The 19,555-nt window shown below is 41.1% G+C and overlaps 1 protein-coding gene across 2 annotated transcripts in view; it reads left to right on the top strand.

Annotated features, from left to right (window-relative positions):
* The first annotated feature begins 3,667 nt into the window (after window positions 1–3,667).
* Window positions 3,668–19,555, top strand: part of PAPSS1 (3'-phosphoadenosine 5'-phosphosulfate synthase 1) — a 54,006-nt gene continuing 38,118 nt past the window's right edge. Inside the window, exons 1-6 of one of the 2 annotated variants that reach the window (XM_087724185.1) lie at window positions 3,668–4,025; window positions 5,453–5,503; window positions 11,422–11,536; window positions 12,627–12,862; window positions 17,104–17,242; window positions 18,353–18,471. In XM_087724185.1, the coding sequence (XP_087580311.1) occupies window positions 3,966–4,025; window positions 5,453–5,503; window positions 11,422–11,536; window positions 12,627–12,862; window positions 17,104–17,242; window positions 18,353–18,471 (720 nt within the window). In that variant the 5' untranslated portion in view covers window positions 3,668–3,965. The remainder of the gene's footprint in view (window positions 4,026–5,452; window positions 5,504–11,421; window positions 11,537–12,626; window positions 12,863–17,103; window positions 17,243–18,352; window positions 18,472–19,555) is intronic. The other variant, XM_087724186.1, reaches the window with a different exon arrangement.

Genomic DNA, 19,555 nt, shown 5'->3' with positions numbered 1-19,555 from the left:
CCGTTTCAATGGCAGCCAAAGCAGCAGCAAAGCAGAGGCTGACACTGTCCTTTGCATGTGTGGCAGTGACAAAAACTGGTATGCACATGTGCACTGGCCAGCTGATTGTCGGGTGCAGGAGCGCTAGAACCTGGAAGTTCGACTTTTCCGAAACACAGCCCTGACGATTATGCGTGTGACATTCCCGCACAACCTTTTTGGTACTCACTGCTGAAAAGGTTCACCATCACTGGTTAGGAGAACCCAGAGGTTGTACAACCCCACCCAGAACTAAAGATTCAGTTCAATTGGTCCAGAATGTGGCAATGTGCATAGTGATGGGTTTCCCCATGTAACACCTTTGTTGAATGAGCTTCATTGGCTTTCAGGTTTTTTTCTGGGTGCTATTCAAGGTGCTGGTCATCACCTTTAAAGCCCTTCATGGCCCAGGGCCAGGCTATTTGCAGGATTGGCTTTCCCTAAGGTGGGCATGGTCCTGGTTCTTTTGCCCAAATATTGTCGTCTAATGGGAGCTAGGAAGCTTCCTTACGCCCTTTGAAGTTTGGCAGGCTGTATCTTTTTAGCCTTCTGTAAAACTTTAAAAGATTTGGTTTTCCCTAGTGCGCTACTCGTAGGGCGTGTCAAACTTGTCAACTTTTAATTTCCAAACATTAGGAGTGCTCAAAGGTTTTGACATGCCTTGGGGATTGTAAAGATAGTTTGGTTACTTTATAAATATTTAACATCTTCCACACTAATAATTCCAGTGCAACTGTCATAAATACAGATCAGTTGCCAAGCACCTGAATTTTGATCACGTGAATGATGGGGATGCTGCACTTTTGTCAGTGACATGTTATAATTTCAAATGGTCAGTAAACAAATTGTTGAATTGGGGGCAGTGGTGGGTTGCAGGCGGTGTGCCCCAGTACAGGCGTACCGGAGCCTGCCCAGAGCATCGGCTACCATTCCGGTACAGTGCTCCGGAGGGCCCACCCACCCACCTGAGCTCTTAACTGGTCTTTTAAGTCTTTCACGCTTCCGCGCACGTTGCATACAGGCGCTAAGATGCATGTGCGCATGCATCCATGTGGACGCCGCTAGTCCCGTTCCAACTGTACTGGTTGGAATGGGATCCGGAACCCACCCAATTGGGGGGTTACCTTATTTATAGCTTAGAACTTACAACTGTTTGTTTAGCGACAATGGCATCGAGGTCACTTATGACTGGTCCTCGCACTTATGATTGTTGCAGCTTCCACAGTCAAATGAACAACATGCAAGCACTTGGCAACCATCTTGTACAGTATTTATACAGTATTTAATGCAGCGCCTGGGCTCTTGTGATTGCCATTTATGATCATCCCAGCCAGGCAAAAGCAGTTTGTTTAATTAGTGATGATTCATTTAACGGGGAAATGAAGGGAAAATATTTTCTAGCAAGCTGGAGTTTATATTTGTTATGCTGTTTTTCATATTAATCTGTTGTCTCACAAAATGCTCTATTTTGCAACTATTTAAAGTTTAAATATTCTTGATCACGCCTTTTTGGATTTTTGTTTTCTTCTCATTTCTGCTAAATCTGCTCAGTTGTATACAAGGATGCATGAATGAGACAGCTCTTTTTCCCATTTTGATGGAGATCTAACAAACTGTTTTGAACGAGACACAATTAAAGGCTGATTTGAAAGCATCTGTTAGAAGGAATGTATTATTCTTCCTGCTCTCTGAAGCCTAGAGTTTACACTGGATTGGAGAAGGGAACTATCATCTAATACATCTAAAATCTTTGTTAGATGAAAGCAGGAAGAGAAATGCTTTGAAAATTCAGGCTTACTTCCTAATTCCTTTATGATTAAAGTGAAAGCAAGAAGCTGCCTTTACTGAGGCCTCTGGTGGCAAAATCCAGAACTACAATATTATTTCTGTATGATTTGCCATTGCTCAGCACAGGTGCAAGCCCCCAAGTAATGAGCACATATGTATTCTAGAACAGTGCTCCCCAAGCTTTTGGGCACCAGGAACTGCTTCCGTGGAGAGGTTTATTTGTGGACCAGAGGGGGCATGGTTTCACATGCTGCCTGCATCCTGTGGATGGAGCTTTGTTTGTGCAACCTGGTTGCTGGCATGCCACAGACTGGTGCCAGTCAGTTGACCAGGGGTTGGAGACCCCTGTTCTAGAAACAGCTCAGCCTCCAATATAGTCTACAAATAATTTTATTTGCCTGCTTAAAATAAATTAATTTGGAAGAAAAGTGTAAACAATTCACTTTTTGGTTTGTCTTAAACCAAAAAGTGAATTGTTTACACTTTTCTTCCAAATTAATTTATTTTTAAGCAGGCAAAACGTTTAAGTTTAAAAATAAAAGAAATCAGATTGTCTTTGGAAGCTGCAGTAGAATCAGCATATTAGTTCAGCGGAAGGACATGGAGAGTTAGCAGAGTGGAATACTTTAATTGTATTGTATCATGCCTAACTAAAACATGATTTGATTTTGGTTTACTCAATAAACTTAATTTGATAAATTCTCACGGAACAATAATTCATGTTCTAGAAGATACAGTGGATAAGACCATGCATACTAAATCAAACCTAGCAAACAATAATATGGCTTTTTATTAACTGCAAGCTCAGTCATTGTTCAGTACTTTGTTTTTGGCTGTATTTTCTTGGTGAAGACAGGCAGATTTTATATGGTAGTACAACAGCATTCAAAAGAAATGCTTCACAAAGTGTATTAGGTGAGCAAAATAAAGCTTTTTTTTTTTTTTTTAAAGCTTTATAACAACTTTGTTTTCTGGAAACCTGACACAACTATTCTTTCCATTTGTTTTCCTCAAGTACTACTATTACCAAACTCAGTTAAAAAAAATATTGTTCGACTCATCTCAATTTTTTCAAAATAATTGTTTCTGCTGAAAACATAATCACTACAGAGAGTGATTAATTGGGCAGAACAAACCATTGGTTGCCCCCAAATACCACTGGATGACATTGCCAGGTCTCTCTGTTTCAGCAGAGTAAGGACGATACTTAGGGATGATTCACACCCTGGTCAGTGTCTGGCCAGCAGAGCTGGCTGGAGAATTCTGGGAGTTGAAGTCCACAAGTCTTAAAGTTGCCAAGTTTGAAGATCTCTGCCTTGGGAGGATCTCAGGGTTTCCATCTAGTTTCCTGGAAAGAAAAACAAACCTATCAAACTTTGTTTTATTTTTTAAAAAGTGCTGTCTATTCCAAAACACAGCTTTTCCAAGCTGAATTTCAGCACTATATGGGGTTCTGCGTTACAGCCATGGAAGCTAAACGAGAAGCAAACACTTTCCTTAAGTAATCCAGTTAACTGGGTGTCAGGTTCGTCTTAACTACCATCCTAATTTAGAAGAGAGAAATGAAGACATGCTGAGGCAGCCGGGGGAAAAAAATATCCCTCCCTGCCTCCCCCTAAGATCCGCCGGGGAATCCCAATCCCTCACTCTCCCCTCAGTCCCGTCTCCCCCCGCCCCGCTCCAAGCTCTGCGAAGGCCATTTTTCCCACGAACGAGACGAGCCCGTGCAGGCTAGAGTGGCCAACCGGAAGCCCCCGGCCTTTTCTCCTGAATTGGAAGACGTCGTTTCCCCCGTCTAACAGTAGAGTCGGCTTGAAAAGCCGGCTAGGCGGACCCTGGGCTGCGCGGAGGTGGGGGGAGAGAAAGCGGACGGAAACGGTGGGTGCGCGCGCAGCCTCGGTTCTCCGCTCGGTGCGGCGCGCGCCCCACCCACTCGCACCCCACCTCCCTTCCCTCCATCTCTCCGCATCTCTCCAACCCTGGTCGGCAGCAACCCGGGAAAGATCCTCTGAAAGTGCCAAGCCGGCATCTCGCAACCTTTAGCGCCGCTCCTCGCTTTTCTCGTGTTCAAAGTCCCCGCCTGCCTTATTTGTCCTCTCGGCATCCCTCCCGCCGCCCCTGCCTCCTGCTTTTTTTTTTTTTAACCGCGCCCGCCGCGAATGGATTTGCCCACCAGCCAGTGCAAAAAAGTCAAGCTGAGCAACAAAGTGCAGAGCTGGGTAGGTTCGACAGGGATGGTGAGTGGGTGGGAGCGCCCAACCGAGAAAGCGGAGGCGAAGGAAACCGGGGGTGGGGTGGGGGGCATGGAAGCCCTCTGCTGCCCGAAAGCAAGCAGTTGACCGGGGAATGTCTCGCCAGAAATGGGCAGGGAAAGAAACAGTAGCGTCTGCGTGGAAGGTGGAATAATTCGGATTGCAAAGGCTCGACCGCTTAGGAGGAGATCAGTTGCATCCATTGAATAAGCTGCCCTGTTCGTTTATTTATTTATTTATTTATTTGTGCTTTCAGGAATAAAATAGAATCGAATTAATTCTTTATTGGCCAACTGTGATTGGACACACAAGGAATTTGTCTTTGGTGCCCTCTTTTTGACTCCTGCAGGGCACAGGTCCTCAATGGAAGACAGATTGGCAGTACCGTATTTTTCAGAGTATTAGACGCACCAAGATTTTAAAGAGGTAATTTTGTAAAAAAAGGTTCCCCCCCCCCCCCAGCACTCTGCAGGCCTCTCAAACCCTCTGAAAACTGAGGCATGCAGAGAGTTTGGGAGCGGGGAGGGCAAAAATGCAATGGTGGGGAGGCTTGATCATGCTAAAGAGTAAGACTTTTATCTATCTCAAATCCACTTTTCTGGCAGGTCCCAAGCGTGGCTTTCTTTCCCAGTTACTCAGAGCCTTTTGTATATGCCGCCCTCCTCCTCCTCCTCCTCCTGCAAATGAGAGATGCCTCAGAGAGGCTAGATTTCTCTGGATGCTAGATCAGGAAGTTAAAAACCTGGAATGGGGTACAATCAAGCTTCATTCAAAGCTGCCTTTGAACTCCTGAACTAAGCCTCCTGAGTTGAGCTTTCTGCCAGTGATGCCCACAGGGTGATGACATTGCGAGCGGAGAAGGCTCAAGCCCCTCAGGAGCCGCCAAGCCCTTACCGCCCTTCGACCACCTGTGAGGATCGTGGAGGAAAGCTTTTTCAGGGGGCAGATCCCCTCCCCGATTCCAAAAACGATACATGCGTAAGGCGCTGCCAACTGAAAGCTCTTTCTTTCATGATCCTCATGTTTCAAGTGGCGGATCTGGCCAGGAGAAAAAAAAGGTGCGTCTGCGGTGGGAGGAGGCTCAGCGGGTGTCAGAGGGGTGGAAAGCATTTGGCGGCTCCTGAGGGGGGGTCTTCAAAAGGTTTTCAATGCAATTCCCTGGGCCGCTTCGGGAATCAGGCTCCATGTGGAAGTGAGGATCCCTGCTGCCTGAAACCACCCAAAAATCCGACGCATGGACCAGGTGGTGGTGGTGGGGCTACATTTGGAGTATAAGGAGCACCCAGATTTTCACCCTCTTTTGGGGGATAAAAAGTTGTGTCTTATACTCCGAAAAATATGGTAATTGTTTTTTCTGCAGTTCTGAAGTCTGTGTTTGTCTTGTTGGGTTGCAGAACCAAAGAAGGGGCAAACCACCAAAGAGGGAAGGAATCTGCTCACTACAGGTCTCTCGGATGGCTTTGTGATGGGGGATCCGTTTTCAGGAATCACGTTTGCTCCTTTCAAACTGCCCAGTGGCCAAAAAAATTGCAGGGCTGAGAAATCCGAGGAAATGCTGAATCGACACCCTTCAGTATCACTTTATTTCAGTTGAGGCGGAAGGGGGTGGAGGCTGAAATCTCTGGTATACAATGTGGCTATTCATAAGTCTTGGGAGACTGAGAGACTTTGTGGAGCTGTTCTCTGAATGAGAGCACTCATTCGAGGTTGGGCTTGAACAAATGTGGAATTTTATCCATGGGATTTGTGTGTCTGATAGGTTAAATTTACAGTACTGGCCAAAGGTTAGAAAATTGACAGTCCCTGTCATTGTGCCTTTCCAGACACAAAATAATGACGCCAATGGAGGGCATTCAGTTTTTCTCCAATTTGGTGTTCTTTGGGTGTGGTGGACTACAAGTCCCATGCTGCCTATGTTATGGTGTAGTGGGGAAAACGGATATCTGACAGCTATCTAAAAATAAATGTGTCCTGGAATCAGATAACCTGAGTGACATCTGGGCTGCAGAAATGACCACTAGAAGGTAACAAAATGTTGTGGGACTCTTTGCTGTTGGTTAGTGGTCATAGTGCAGTCCATATAATCCACCCATAAATGTTTCACTCTCATAGTAGCTGAGAGAATAGGGAGACAATAGAGGATGGAGTAGCTAGCCAGATGTCATATTTACTAGAGATAACAGACATGGAACAAAGCATCTCTGTAGGTTGAAAATGTATAGGAACGAGGAGTTCATACAAGAAGAAGCATACTGTATTATTCTGACCTAGGAAAAATTCATTGGACATGGTTTCCCATTTGCAAATTGAGCCAGAAAATAGACTAGGATTAAATATAGAAGTGGCATCTGTCATTCCCTCACTTTAAAGGCTTTCAGGTTGTACCTGAAAACCCTAGACGGTGCATATAAGATGTTCGTCAACATTGATAGCTAATATGTTTTTAGTTTGTGGTTTTAAAATTCATTGTAAACAATGATTGTTACGTCCTCCCAGACACGGCTGGCTACCGCTGTCAGAGCAGAGAAGAGCCCTGATTGGCTCTGGCGCAGTTGCCGGCCAGCGGGAGAAATGCTGTTGGTTCCCCGCCTGACAGCTGCCCATATAAATAGCTGTCAGGCAGCTCTTTAGTGTCTCCGTTCTGTTCTGGTTAGCACTGTTCGCTCTTAATGTTACTTGGCAATAAACAGTTGTTGAAGCAATGCTCCTCAGTCGTCTGTCCTTTAGTACTTAAAACTGGCGACGAGGACAGGTGAAACGGACCCCGTTCAAGTTCCTACCATGGCTGCCGCTTCTGTTTTCGCGGCTTTCTGCCCTGAGGCAGAGTCGTGGGATGCGTTCCTTGAATGCTTTGAGTATTTCCTCCAGGCTCACGACCTGACTGAACTGTCTGTGGAACGGAAGAGAGAGGTGTTTCTGAACTACTGCGGCCCCGAAATGTTCGCCACTGCGTGAGCTTTGTCTACCCCTACTCCAGTCCACACGATGCCGTGGGAGCTGCTCTTGGCTCAGTCGTCTGTCCTTTAGTACTTAAAAATGATGACTTTTGCATCTTTTAAGTTAGTACAGGATAATTCTGTGGCTCTTAGAGCTATTCATTTAATTAACCTATAACCAAACTACAGGAACAAGTTCAGGGGTCAGCAACCTATGGCTCTGGAGCTGCATGTGGCTCTTTTGTCCCTCTGCTGCTGCTCCCTGTTGCTCAAAATATGCATCGCACCCACCAATTGTGCTGGCACACAATTTATTGAGCTTTTTGACCCCCAGTAGGATAAATCCAAGAAAAGAATAGTTTCAGAAGAAAACAGAATGTTTAATTTAACTACATATGGTAGTTTTGTGGCCGCTCAGGAAATAGTCAGGTGCCGGAAGGGTTTTGTGGCTCCCGGTGTTTTCTTTTCTGTGGGAAATGAGTCCAAATGGCTCTTTGAGTGTTTAAGGTTGCTGACCCCTGAACAAGTTGTAAAAGTTACCATTTAAAAAAATCATTTATTTGCATTCAAGAAATATAGATCAGATTTGCATTTGGGTAGACCATTGAGGAATTCTAAGGGTATATACATCCCATAGTCTGGAAAATATTAAATATTCTGCAAAAAAACCACCCACTTATATACATTGTTACTACAAATCTTCTGCATGGGTATTGAAGTGGACTAGAACAAATCTTTACACATTTTTAGCCGTTATGAGGAGTGACTAGATTGGTGACCTTTTCATTGACAAGTTTACACTGTTAACCAAGTATTTGATTTGCTCTGCGTAGCTGATGTACAATTGAAATACAATGGTGGCTAAAAGTTTGTGAAACTTTTTGAACCTAATTAAATAATGAGTCAAAAACATACTGATTCATTTATTTAGTGAAAAAAATGATTCTTAATAAATCTATGAGGTTGCTACATATAAATGTGAGTGTAAGAAAAAAAATCACTGAAGCTATTGAAATGCAGGTTGATTCCCTTTTCTCATAAGTTACTGAATATGTTATTTTTTAGTATTAATGGTGTCTTCATTGAAACACTATTTAGATTGTAATGGAACACTGCTGAACTAAGCCAAGGTATTTGACAGTTTGTGACTTTTTGGCTTGATCCTGAATGAATAGTCAGAGGTCTATAGAATTGAATAACTTTTGAAGAAAATCTATTTTTGGGAGAGCTGATTAGTATGCAGTTGATTGCTTGTTCTTGCTGCTGGGTATGCTGTATAGATGTTTTATGAAGGTGGAAATGGGTATTACTACAGCGTTCTGGATTCTCTCCATTTTCCGTGAGATAAAGATTCTTTATCCTGAATTTTATTTTGACTTGAAATTTGTTTTGGTCTACAAAACTGAGGTCTGTAGAACTGCTGATCTACAGGGGTGTCAAAACTCAAGGCCGGGGGGCCGGATCTAGCCCATGGGGTGCTTAGATCTGGCTCGCAGGGCCCGCCTGGATACAGCGAAGGAGTGGCTCACGGTGCCTCTACCAGCTGACAGAGGGTTGCAGGAGGCCAGCACAGCCAAAAATGAAGCTTGTGATGCCTGTGGGTAGCCCTCCTGAGCTCCGTTTTCACTGGAGAGGGTTGCAGGAGGCTGACACAGCCGAAAATGGAGCTCAGTAGACCATTTTCCTTGGGAAAACACTCCAGCCACTACAGTTGCCCTTGACATGAGTGATCTCAAGCTGGCCACGTACCCCATGGCCCCCCGAGGTCAAACACATCACTGATGCGGCCCTCAATGAAATCGAGTTTGACACCCCTGCTTTAGAAACTTCATCTTAATAGATTCTTATATTCTCTAGTAATTCCAGTCAATCACTTTTTAAAAATCTGTATAAAAGTATCTTTTGGCCAGCTGAAACCGAAACGTATTGCCTTAATTTGTATATCTTTATCTTTTTTTCTTGCATTTTGTATAAAACAATATTAATTGAGGTTGTCTTTCTAGTATTGTACCCTGCTTTTTATGAACATGTTCAGGAGTGCAGATGCATGGTTTTCTAGATATTTATGTTTTCACAGATAACTTTTGGTTTAATGATTTGAGTGACACAATGTCTGGAAAGGCAAAGGTTCAGTTCCTCATTTAGCCAGGAAGCTTTTTGTGTTGTCACTGTGGCAAGTTCTGTGGTTTTAAATGCTGTGGCCAAACTGTAAAGAATTCTAACTGTTTAGCATCATCTGTGTTATAGTTGAGGCCTTTCTGTAGGATACTGTTTTCTGTGGAGCATAGTGGGCAGCTTGATGTTGACAACCCATTTAAGTTCAGGTACCTCTTTGGTTCCGAGTTTTAGTTTGAGCAGTTGGGTTTGGAGTTTTGCTTCCCTGTATTCTAACTTATTTTAGAGATGTAGTCTTGACGGTAATCATCAGCATTTTTGTGAGTTTTAGGATCATGGTTTGTTCCAGTGATTCCTTAAAGTTGGCTATTGAGATTGCTCCTTGAGATTATCTATAGTATGTTGGGTCAACCCTGGTCTTTGGGTTGTCTTAAACCAGTCAGGATTTAACGCAAACTGGGAGACAGTTGAGGACATAGGAGCTCTGTGATCCGTGGGTTTGTGAAGAGCCAGTAACAACTTAGTGAACAACAGACCAGCCATAAATCAGAGTTTAACTACCATATTTTTGGAGTATAAAGACACACCTTTTTCCCTCAAAAAAGAGGGTGAAAATCTGGGTGCATCTTATACACTGAATACAGAATTTTTGGCCTCCCCAAACCCCACTTCCTTTGCAAAAATGGCCGTGCATAGCCTTTATGAGGCTTCCACAGTGCTCCTGAGGGCTGGCGAGGGCAGAAATGAGCAAAAAATGGGCCGTTTTTGTTTGTTTTTGCCTCCTCAGCCCCCAGGAGCACTCTATGAGCCTCCTAAAGGCTACGCATGCCCCTTTTTTTGACAAAAAGGGGCCAAATTTTGCAAAAAACGGTCCATTTGGGAGGTTTGCAGAGTGCAAAACCTTTTTTTTAATTTGCCTTTTCAAAATCTTGGTGCATCTTATACTCCGGTACGTCTTATACTCTGAAAAATATGGTAAGTTGTTTCAGGGGATTTCTCTCTTATGGCTATCTGTCTCATTAGATCTGGCAGAAGAGCCATGTTCTGTTAGGAAGTGTTATTTAGCAGGGCCCAAAAAGAGACTTTTTGTGTAGTGGTACCTGCATTTTAGAACATCATTCCTCCCAGCTTAGAGGGGTCCAAACCTTGTCATCCTTTCCCAAGTCATTAAAAGCATGGTATTGTCAATAGAGATGAAGATATATGGCAGAGTTCATGCAATAATTGTGCCGATTTGTTCTAGTGGTTTTGTTTTCTACTTTGGCTGTGAATTCCATGAGTGTTATTGTTTTCACTGTTACCCACCTACAAAAGTGATGACGAACCTTTGCGGCACCGAGTGCTGAAAAGGGAGCACACGTGCATGCTCATTTGGGCCACAACCTGCAAGAGGAGCTGCACAGGGGGCATGCATGTGCCGGAAAATGAACTTCTGGTTTCCGGTGCGTGCATTTGCACTGGCCAGCTAGTCTTCTGGTTACTGGCGCACATGTGCATTTGATGATCTGCTAGCCGGAAGACGAGCTCTTCGAGTTTCTGGCACTGTCGCATGCATGAAGGCCAGCTGATAGTCACGCACTCATGCACCCCAGAAACCCAGAAGAGAAATGAGTGATGCTGCACGTGCCAGGCGACATGGCTCCGTGTGCCACTTTGAGCACGCGTGCCATAGGTTTGCCATAACGGACCGAGAGTCATGATTTGGAGATGGGCAGCTATATAATAATAATGCTATATAATGCATCTAAAGGAAAACAAAGCAAAGGTTGAATGATTGTCACAGTTAGGTTACTTTTATACTCACTTTTATAAAAATATCAGGAAAATCTACTTTCATAGTTCTGACTTCACTTCACTTACTTCATTCACACATTTTAGCTCAGTGTATGAATCTGACTGTGATAAGTTGGTCACCAAACCATAATTGAAATTCTGATTATAGCCTGATGTATGAACCTCGGTTCTTGTGGCTTGTAAACTGTGCCTTGTGGCATTTCATTAATGCATCAAACTGTGCTATATTCACCACTAGGATTTTTGAGGTTGTACACTGTGTAAATGAAAAGATTTGTGTTCTATACTGGGGTTCACATAATGATTTTTCCAGTTTTTTCTCTTACTTTATGGGTGTCAAAGTCGATCGCGTCACATGATGTGTCGTGATCTATCATGATTTTACAGGATGGGTGTGGTTTGCGTGTGACGCATCTGGCCCGGGGGCCACCAGTTTGACACCCCTGTTCTATTTTACAAGCATTAATGGATGTTTAAGAAGCAATGCCATTTTATCCTTTAATCTTTCTTTATTTCAGGGGATGCAGAGAGCTACCAATGTCACCTATCAAGCCCACCATGTTAGCAGAAATAAGAGGGGCCAGGTGGTGGGGACCAGAAGTGGATTTCGAGGATGCACAGTATGGTTAACAGGTACAAAACTGCTGCCTAACAGATATGTTTACTTTTAACTTTTCCATTTTTCTCTCAACATCATGAGCAGTTAGTAATTTAACAAGTCCGAGGAGCATAAAATCTCAAATCAACTTCAATCTGATGCGCCTTTTCTACCTTGCTGTTTTATCTTGCTACTTGTATTATATTTTGTATTTTGTGAGTATGTTTGTGTATGTATCACAAACTGATATTGTGTGCTACTTTATTGCCCACTGGGCAAATAGTATCACTCTGTTGGAAAGAGGAAAAATGTGTTATTGCAGTTTAGGACATATTGTGTTACATTCATTTTTTAAACAAATCATATCTTTCCTTTGCATTATTTCCAAGTGATTATGAGACTTCAGAATCAGAAACAGTAGGTAGAGCATATCCTTCCCTTTTATATAAATGAAGAAGAAACACTGGGAAATATAAAAAGGAAATTTAGGATTCCTTTATTCCTTTGTCTTAAGAAAAAAAATATTGTGTAGTGATCATACTTCTTTTATTTTACATCTCTGCATGCACCTGATAAGATAAATTTGCTCAGTTACACTGGCAAAAGAAAATACTGGTAGGAAACCTGTGACTTATTATTCTTGATCTTATTTCAAGCAGAATTGCACTGGTAAATCTTAACCCATGGTGAGTCGGTATAAATAATCACTTTCTTATCAAAATTGAAAGTTATATTTTAAAAGTCTTTTGGCTAAGAATGTACATGAATTTAGATAAAGAACACTGTAGAAAGTTGGACTACGATTGCTGTTCTATGAGCCGTTTTAATTTGTTGCTTATAATTGATGATACAGGATACATAAACAATATATATATTTTGCATAATGTCTTTTATGCGCTATGCAGATTTTATGTTCCTTTATTTCATGGACATTGTGGCTAATTTTGGCATAAATATAATAAAGATCATGAGGCTATTATGCTAATATGGTAGGCTGACTGAAATTTTCAAGAGGCATAAATGGCAGTCTTTCCATTTTTTCGAACACTGGAACTTATTCTTGCAAAAATAGTTGTCTGCCTAGGTGTAACAAATTAATACTTTGCTTGTTTGAAAATTACATAGGACTATCTGGAGCTGGAAAGACCACTGTTAGTATGGCACTTGAAGAATATCTAGTATGCCATGGCATTCCATGCTACACTTTAGATGGTGACAACATCAGACAAGGCCTCAATAAGAATCTAGGTTTTTCACCAGAAGACAGAGAAGAAAATGTACGTCGGATTGCTGAGGTTGCTAAATTATTTGCGGATGCTGGCTTGGTGTGCATTACTAGCTTTATTTCTCCTTATGCCCAGGTGAGCATATTTTCCTAATTTTTATTGCATACTTTCCATTTTACCATTGATAGTTCCTAGGATATGTGTTGTAGCCCGCCAGTAGCCAGCAGAGCTGGCAGCAGATTCAGACAGTGAGGAGATTGGGGAGGAACATGGGCCAGTCTTGGAGTCTGGGAAAGGCTCTGATGAGGGCTCTGTGTCAGAGGCAGAGAGGGGACCATTGCCGTGTGCCAGTTATCATCTGACTTCAGAGGCAGACATCAGTGAGGCAGATGAACAGCTGGAGCCTATTCCCAGTGTGTGCATGCACAGAGTTGCCAGTCGAAGAGAACAGCTAAAGAACAGGGGCCGACTTGGGAATAAGGCTACAGGTGGATGATGAATCCCCACCCCCCCAGAGGAAATAAAAGAGGAGTGAAAGGGAAGTGGAGTTTGCAGGAGACAATTAGTTCCCTTAATTGGTTTGTGACTCTCCGAGCTCCTTTTGCAGATATCGGCCTGTCAGTTCTGCACGCCAGATATGGTCTGTGACTGTAAATCCTCCCTTGAAAGACTTTGCTGTATGCGAATGAGCAGAATTCACAGTAAATTAATAAAAGGTGTTTTTGTCAGGACAAGGAGTTTGCTTCATGCTATTGGGAGGCCTAGGTCAGAACAATATGATCAAATAATTTATTCTTGAAAATGGACAGTAGAATCAAGTTAAATTTTGTGTGGAATCTCTTGCATATTTTAGAATGGATAGGTTTTCACTACAGCATTACTTTTTTAAAAATCTAAAACATTTATATAGCCCTCCATTTTATAACCAACTCTGGGAGGCTACCAATCAAAAGTGAAAACAGCATAAAACTAGAGACACTTGCAAGACTGAAGGCTCTCCCAATATAGGCTCTCCCATATCCCTTTTTTAGGATATGAAATCATCATCATCATCATCAATATTATCATCATCATCATATTCATCTTCCTCCTAGGAAAGAAATAAAAAGATTACCACAACTCTCCTCGAGTAGCCCACTTTCATAAGCAGGGGTCAGCACCAGGCAAGCAACAAAACAGAAAACAATGTGTAAATCAAGGAACCATCAAGAAGGAAACTACACCCTCAACAAAACTGGCAGAGCAAGCTACTACGGTTCCACCACAAAACTGCGCCCGACTAAACCGCGCCCGACTAAACCGCGCCCGACTAAACCGCGCCCGACTAATCCGCGTCGCTGACGTCATCAACAGGGCGACAACAGCGCAGAGACAGAAGCACGCTGTAAACCCTAAACCTAAAATTAACCCCTAAACCTAAACCTAACCCCCCTTAACCTAACCCTAAAGCTAACCCTAAACCTAACCCTTACCTTAAGTTGAATCGGCTTGCTTTCAAAGCGCTATTTAAAGCGCCCTTCTTTCTCTGCGCTGGCTGTTGTCGCCCTGTTGATGATGTCAGCGATGCGGTTTAATCGGGCGCGGTTTAGTCGAGCGCGGTTTTGACGGGTCACGAGCTACTACATCTAAATAAGCAACAAACTCTACATTCACTCATACTTGTGATTTTATCAAATTGGGTAATGAAATGTCTGCAAGCAACCAACCAGGCTCAAAGAACAAACAACCATAATACAATTTTCTCTGGGCTATAGACAATTATCTTCTATTGGAATAATAATAATAATAATCCCAAAAGATCTTGACCATCTGATCTTATGAACCACTTTGGCATAGTATACAGACAGAGATGAAAAAATGGGAGAAACTATCTTTGTTGGATAGGATAGCGGCAGTGAAAATGAACATCTTACCAAAAATTTTATTTCTTTTCCAAATGTTACCTATACTTAAAAAAGATGCGAATCTATTAGAATGGCAGAAGGGTATTAACAAATTTGTATGGGCAGGAAAGAAGCCGAGGGTAAAGATGAAAATAATGCAAGATGTACGCGAGAGAGGAGGCTTGAAACTACCTAATTTAAAACTATATTATGATGCAGTGGCATTATCTGTAATTAGTGATTGGACTCATTTAACTAATGATAGAATATTGAATATTGAGGGACACGATCTGGTATATGGTTGGCATGCTTACCTGTTATTCAACAAAAAAATGGACAAGAATTTTAAAAGTCATATTTTAAGAAATGCTTTACTGCGGGTCTGGAAAAAATACCAATATAAATTAAATGACAAGATACCCATGTGGGCAATTCCTAGACACGCAATTGAAAATATGAATATAGCACAAAAACAGGACAGAATCACTTACAGACAGCTTCTTACCTCGGAAAGGGGGGTACTACAATTAAAATCTTTAGAGGTATTAAAAGAGGAGAAGGTAGTTCAAACATGGTTCCAGTATGGGCAATTACAGGCTAGATGGAAATAGCAAAAAATTAGTTTTATCCAAGTTGAGGATAATTTGTTTAAACAAATAAGAGATCAAAGCTTAATGCATATAAAGAGGATATATAATGTATTAATACAGATGGATTCGGAAACAGAATTAGTTAAAGATTGTATGATAAAGTGGGCTCAAAACATTGAAGAACCAATAATGCTGGATACATGGGAAAGAATCTGGGTAAGAAATGTGAAATTTACACAAGCTCAAAATCTGAGAGAAAATTTTTATAAGATGTTCTATAGATGGCACTTAGATCCTAAAAAGCTGGCTTCTATGTATCCGAACTTACAGCCTAAATGTTGGAGATGTGGCTCTCTCGATGCTACATATTCTCATATATGGTGGACCTGTCAAAAGGTTAAGGCATTTTGGATAAAAATATGGTGGATTATGCAAAATATTTTTAAAAGAAGGATAAAGTTTACTCCTCAGCTATTCTTACTAGGTATATGTACGGACTTTACAGTGGTAGAGACTAACTTGATTTTGCATCTAATAACGGCAGCAAGACTGTTGGTGGCGCAATACTGGAAGAAGGAAGATTTGCCTACAACTCAAGAATGGACATTGAAAGTTACAAACTTAGCCGAGATGGCAAAAATATCAGCATATCTTAAAGATCACACAAATGAGAGATATAAACGAGACTGGAAAAAATGGATTGACTATATACAAAATAAATATGGGACCAAGAAATTCCAGTTAGCCTATGCTTAAGATCAGAAATGATTTAAATTGTTTAAAGTTGGTTTAGCAAGAAGAAGCTAAGGTCAATGTAGAATGTTATTAATTTCTTGTTTATTTCTTTTTTTTTTTCTCAATAGATTTTAGACTGTGTTTGTTAGAAATCGATACCGTGTACGGGTTCTGGGAAGTTGGGGGGGGGGAAGGTGGAGGGGGGTTGGGGGAGAGGGGGGAGGGGTATATATTAGGCTAGACAAGAATTTGGTGGTAAACTAGAATTATTTTGATATACAAGAAATTGTACTTCGATGTTTTACTGATTGAGGAATGATGAAATGTTTGCTTTAAAAGAAATAAAACTTTTGAAACAAAAAAAAATGTTACCCTTTAGTTTTTTATTTGGTAGAAAGGCTGCTAAGTTTGATTTTAAAGAGCCGAGGTGGCACAGTGGTTAGAGTGCAGTACTGCAGGCTACTTCAGCTGACTGCTAGCTGCAGTTCGGCAGTTCAAATCTCACCGGCTCAAGGTTGAGTCAGCCTTCCAACCTTTTGAGGTGGGTTGTTGGGGACAATATGCTGAGACTGTAAACCGCTTAGAGAGGGCTGTAAATGCACTATGAAGCAGTATATAAGTCTAAGTGCTATTGCTATTACTAAATAACTGTTACATGATTTGTGGTTCACACATTTTAAGCTAGAATGACCTGATTGGTCATACTACTAAGCCAAAGCAATCATGTTCTGAGCAACAATATGGCTTAGAGCATGACTATTGCAGGGCTTAAACAACTTGTTAAACTGCACTAAACAAGGGTTTGGACTTCATAAGCTCTGCTTATGGTTTAAGCTATGTTCAGCAGATAATATGAATCCCACATTGCTGCTTGTAAACCATGGGTTATGCCTTATAGTTCTATGTGACCCAAGCAGCTATGGTTTGTTCAAATAACTATACATTGTTTAAATGGGAATCTAGCCTGTATTTTTGCAAATCAAGATTAGTGGACTGAACTAATTTAATTGCAGTCAAATTTGGTTACTTGAACGAAGCTTACAAGGGAAGGTGGCTGTATTAATCTTTCGTTATCACATGTGTAATGGAGCTGTGGCTAGATATATTGTAATAAATCTTACAGTATTGTAATACATTTACAGCATTTTTCTTTCTTTCTTGTTCTTAGGACCGCAACAATGCAAGACAAATTCATGAAGTAGCAAATCTTCCTTTCTTTGAAGTATTTGTGGATGCTCCATTGTATGTTTGTGAACAGAGGGATGCGAAAGGCCTCTATAAAAAAGCTCGTGCTGGTGAAATTAAAGGTGAGGCTGGGGGTCAGGATTTTACCACTTTTTTTCCTAGAATACTTAGGCTGCTATGTCATTTCCCTATTTTATATTTATTTTATTTTATATCTTATGATATAGAGCTGTTCAGTTCGTGTTTCGTGCTGTAACATCTTTTGTTTACTTTTGGCTTAAAATGATACTTAAATCTAATCATTGGGATTTCTAGACCAAAGTTTCCAGCTTAACCAGTGTGCTATATGCCTTCTTCAATAAAACAAGGTAAACCACGATCTAATATGTTAGCCACCACTGCATGTATTTAGATGCTATACTAAGTCACAGTTCTTAAAACTGTGGAAGAAAGTTTATATCATTTGCTCTGATGGCTTAGAAGCATCTGTTTTCTTTTTTTGTAAATATTTATTTATTTTGATCTGTCTTCAGATGGAGATAGTCCGCAGATAGAAATGCTGTCTAGTTGACTTTTTGTTAAGATAGAACACTACATGGATATTATCTCACTCTAGTCATTGGAGTAGTGAATCAAGCTGGATTATAATAGATCTTTTGCAGGTGATACAAATGTCCATTAATTGTACATACAAGTTGTGATTCTTTATAATTATCTGACACTGCAAATCAAACACCTTAGCTGAACCAGAACACTGTGGCACTTCTAAGATTTCATCATTGAAAAAAGAACTGTGGTTTAGTCATTGCAGAACAAATAGATATAGGTAAAAGTTTTAATTACTTCTTTTCCTGTACATTAATGCTTAACATTTGCTTGCTTGGTTTTTTTTCCTTTAAAATCTTTGCTGATATCACTTCAACATTTTAATTTGCCTGGATTATTTTGATCTTCAAATTTGTGCATATTAGTAAATATTCAGGTAGGTTATTTGCCAGGATAAATAAGAATTAAATAAATGTGTACTATTGCAAAGACTTTAATCCAGCTTTGTATACTATGTGTAAAAAAAACAACCAGCAGTTGCCAAAGCAATCAAAGTACATATACATATTAAGTCTATAGCATGTTGTTTACTTCCTTATTATTTTAAACTAAAATATATGTGTGAGCCCCTAGGCTGGTTATTCACCTGAAGTGTTGAAGTGTGTTAAGTTTTGTTTTTCATGCAGGTTTTACTGGCATTGACTCAGAGTATGAAAAACCCGAAGCTCCCGAGTTGGTACTCAAAACTGATTCCTGTGATGTCAATGACTGCGTTCAACAAGTTGTGGAACTTCTACAAGAACGGGTATGAAGGCTCTAAATATTGAATTCTAAACTTCTGTACTCAAAATGGCTTTCCCTTCAATCTTCACCTCGGTCTTGGTGTTGGGATATGTCTTCAGAGAGAAATCCTCCCCAAACATTTAGGACAGTGATGGCTAAACTTTTCGTCGCGGCATGCTGAAAACGTGCGCACACCCATAATGCAATGCACGTGTGACCCCCCCATGCATGCGAATATAACCCCCCCACCTGTGCCCCCCCCCCATGCATGCACGGCAGAGACCCGAAAATCAGCTGGCTGGTGGAAGGTGCACACAAAGGTCTGGTGGAGCTCAGCTGGGGCAACAGCTGGCATGCCTGCAGAGAAGGCGCGCTTGCCATGGGTCCACTATCACGGATTTATGATATTTCTGCGAACTGAAACCCAGGATTCTAGACTATAGAGCAACTTTTGTGCATTTTAATTTTTCAAATTTTCTATTCTATTCCTTAAAGCCACGAAGTATCTGTTGATATAAAGATTCCCAAAGTTGGCATGTGATCAACCTTAACAATTTGTATATCAATACGAAAGAATATCCTGGTTTTATTGGTTGCTCTTTAAGTTATTTGCAGCATTGACTGGTAATATATATTCCATTATTTGGTCTATACAGTCATGGGAAAAATTGTTTTCAGTGGAGAAACTACAATTTTAGAATCAAAGGAGAGGAAACAGTGGATTTCAAAGGAGAGGAAACAGACCTGGATGAAATGTTCTTATCAGAGTTATAAATAGGGTTGACTTTAATTTACTATTTTCTATTCTGTGATTAAGGAGAGTTTACCTATTTATTCAGACTATCAGATTTGGGAAAAAATCTTTTTTATAATATGTGATGCACCTTTTAGAGATAATTGGCTTTCATTCAAGTAAACTTTGCTGTATTCTACAGGACTCCACAAATCAGTCCAGTATACATCTTCACATACTAGTCAACTTCCAACTACAGCATACATGCTGAACTATGCAGTTAAAAATAGCTGGAAACAACATCCCTGCAATATTTTCAAAACCAGCACTGTTGGAGGAGAATGTCAAAGAATAACAAGTTAAAACCAGTTCA

Source organism: Thamnophis sirtalis, unplaced genomic scaffold, assembly GCF_051295495.1.
Source record: "Thamnophis sirtalis isolate CommonGarterSnake01/CBP01778 unplaced genomic scaffold, rThaSir2_p1.2 scaffold_10, whole genome shotgun sequence".
NCBI lineage: Eukaryota > Metazoa > Chordata > Lepidosauria > Squamata > Natricidae > Thamnophis > Thamnophis sirtalis.
Note: the sequence above shows the minus strand (reverse complement) of the source record. Positions and strands in the feature narration are given on the sequence as shown.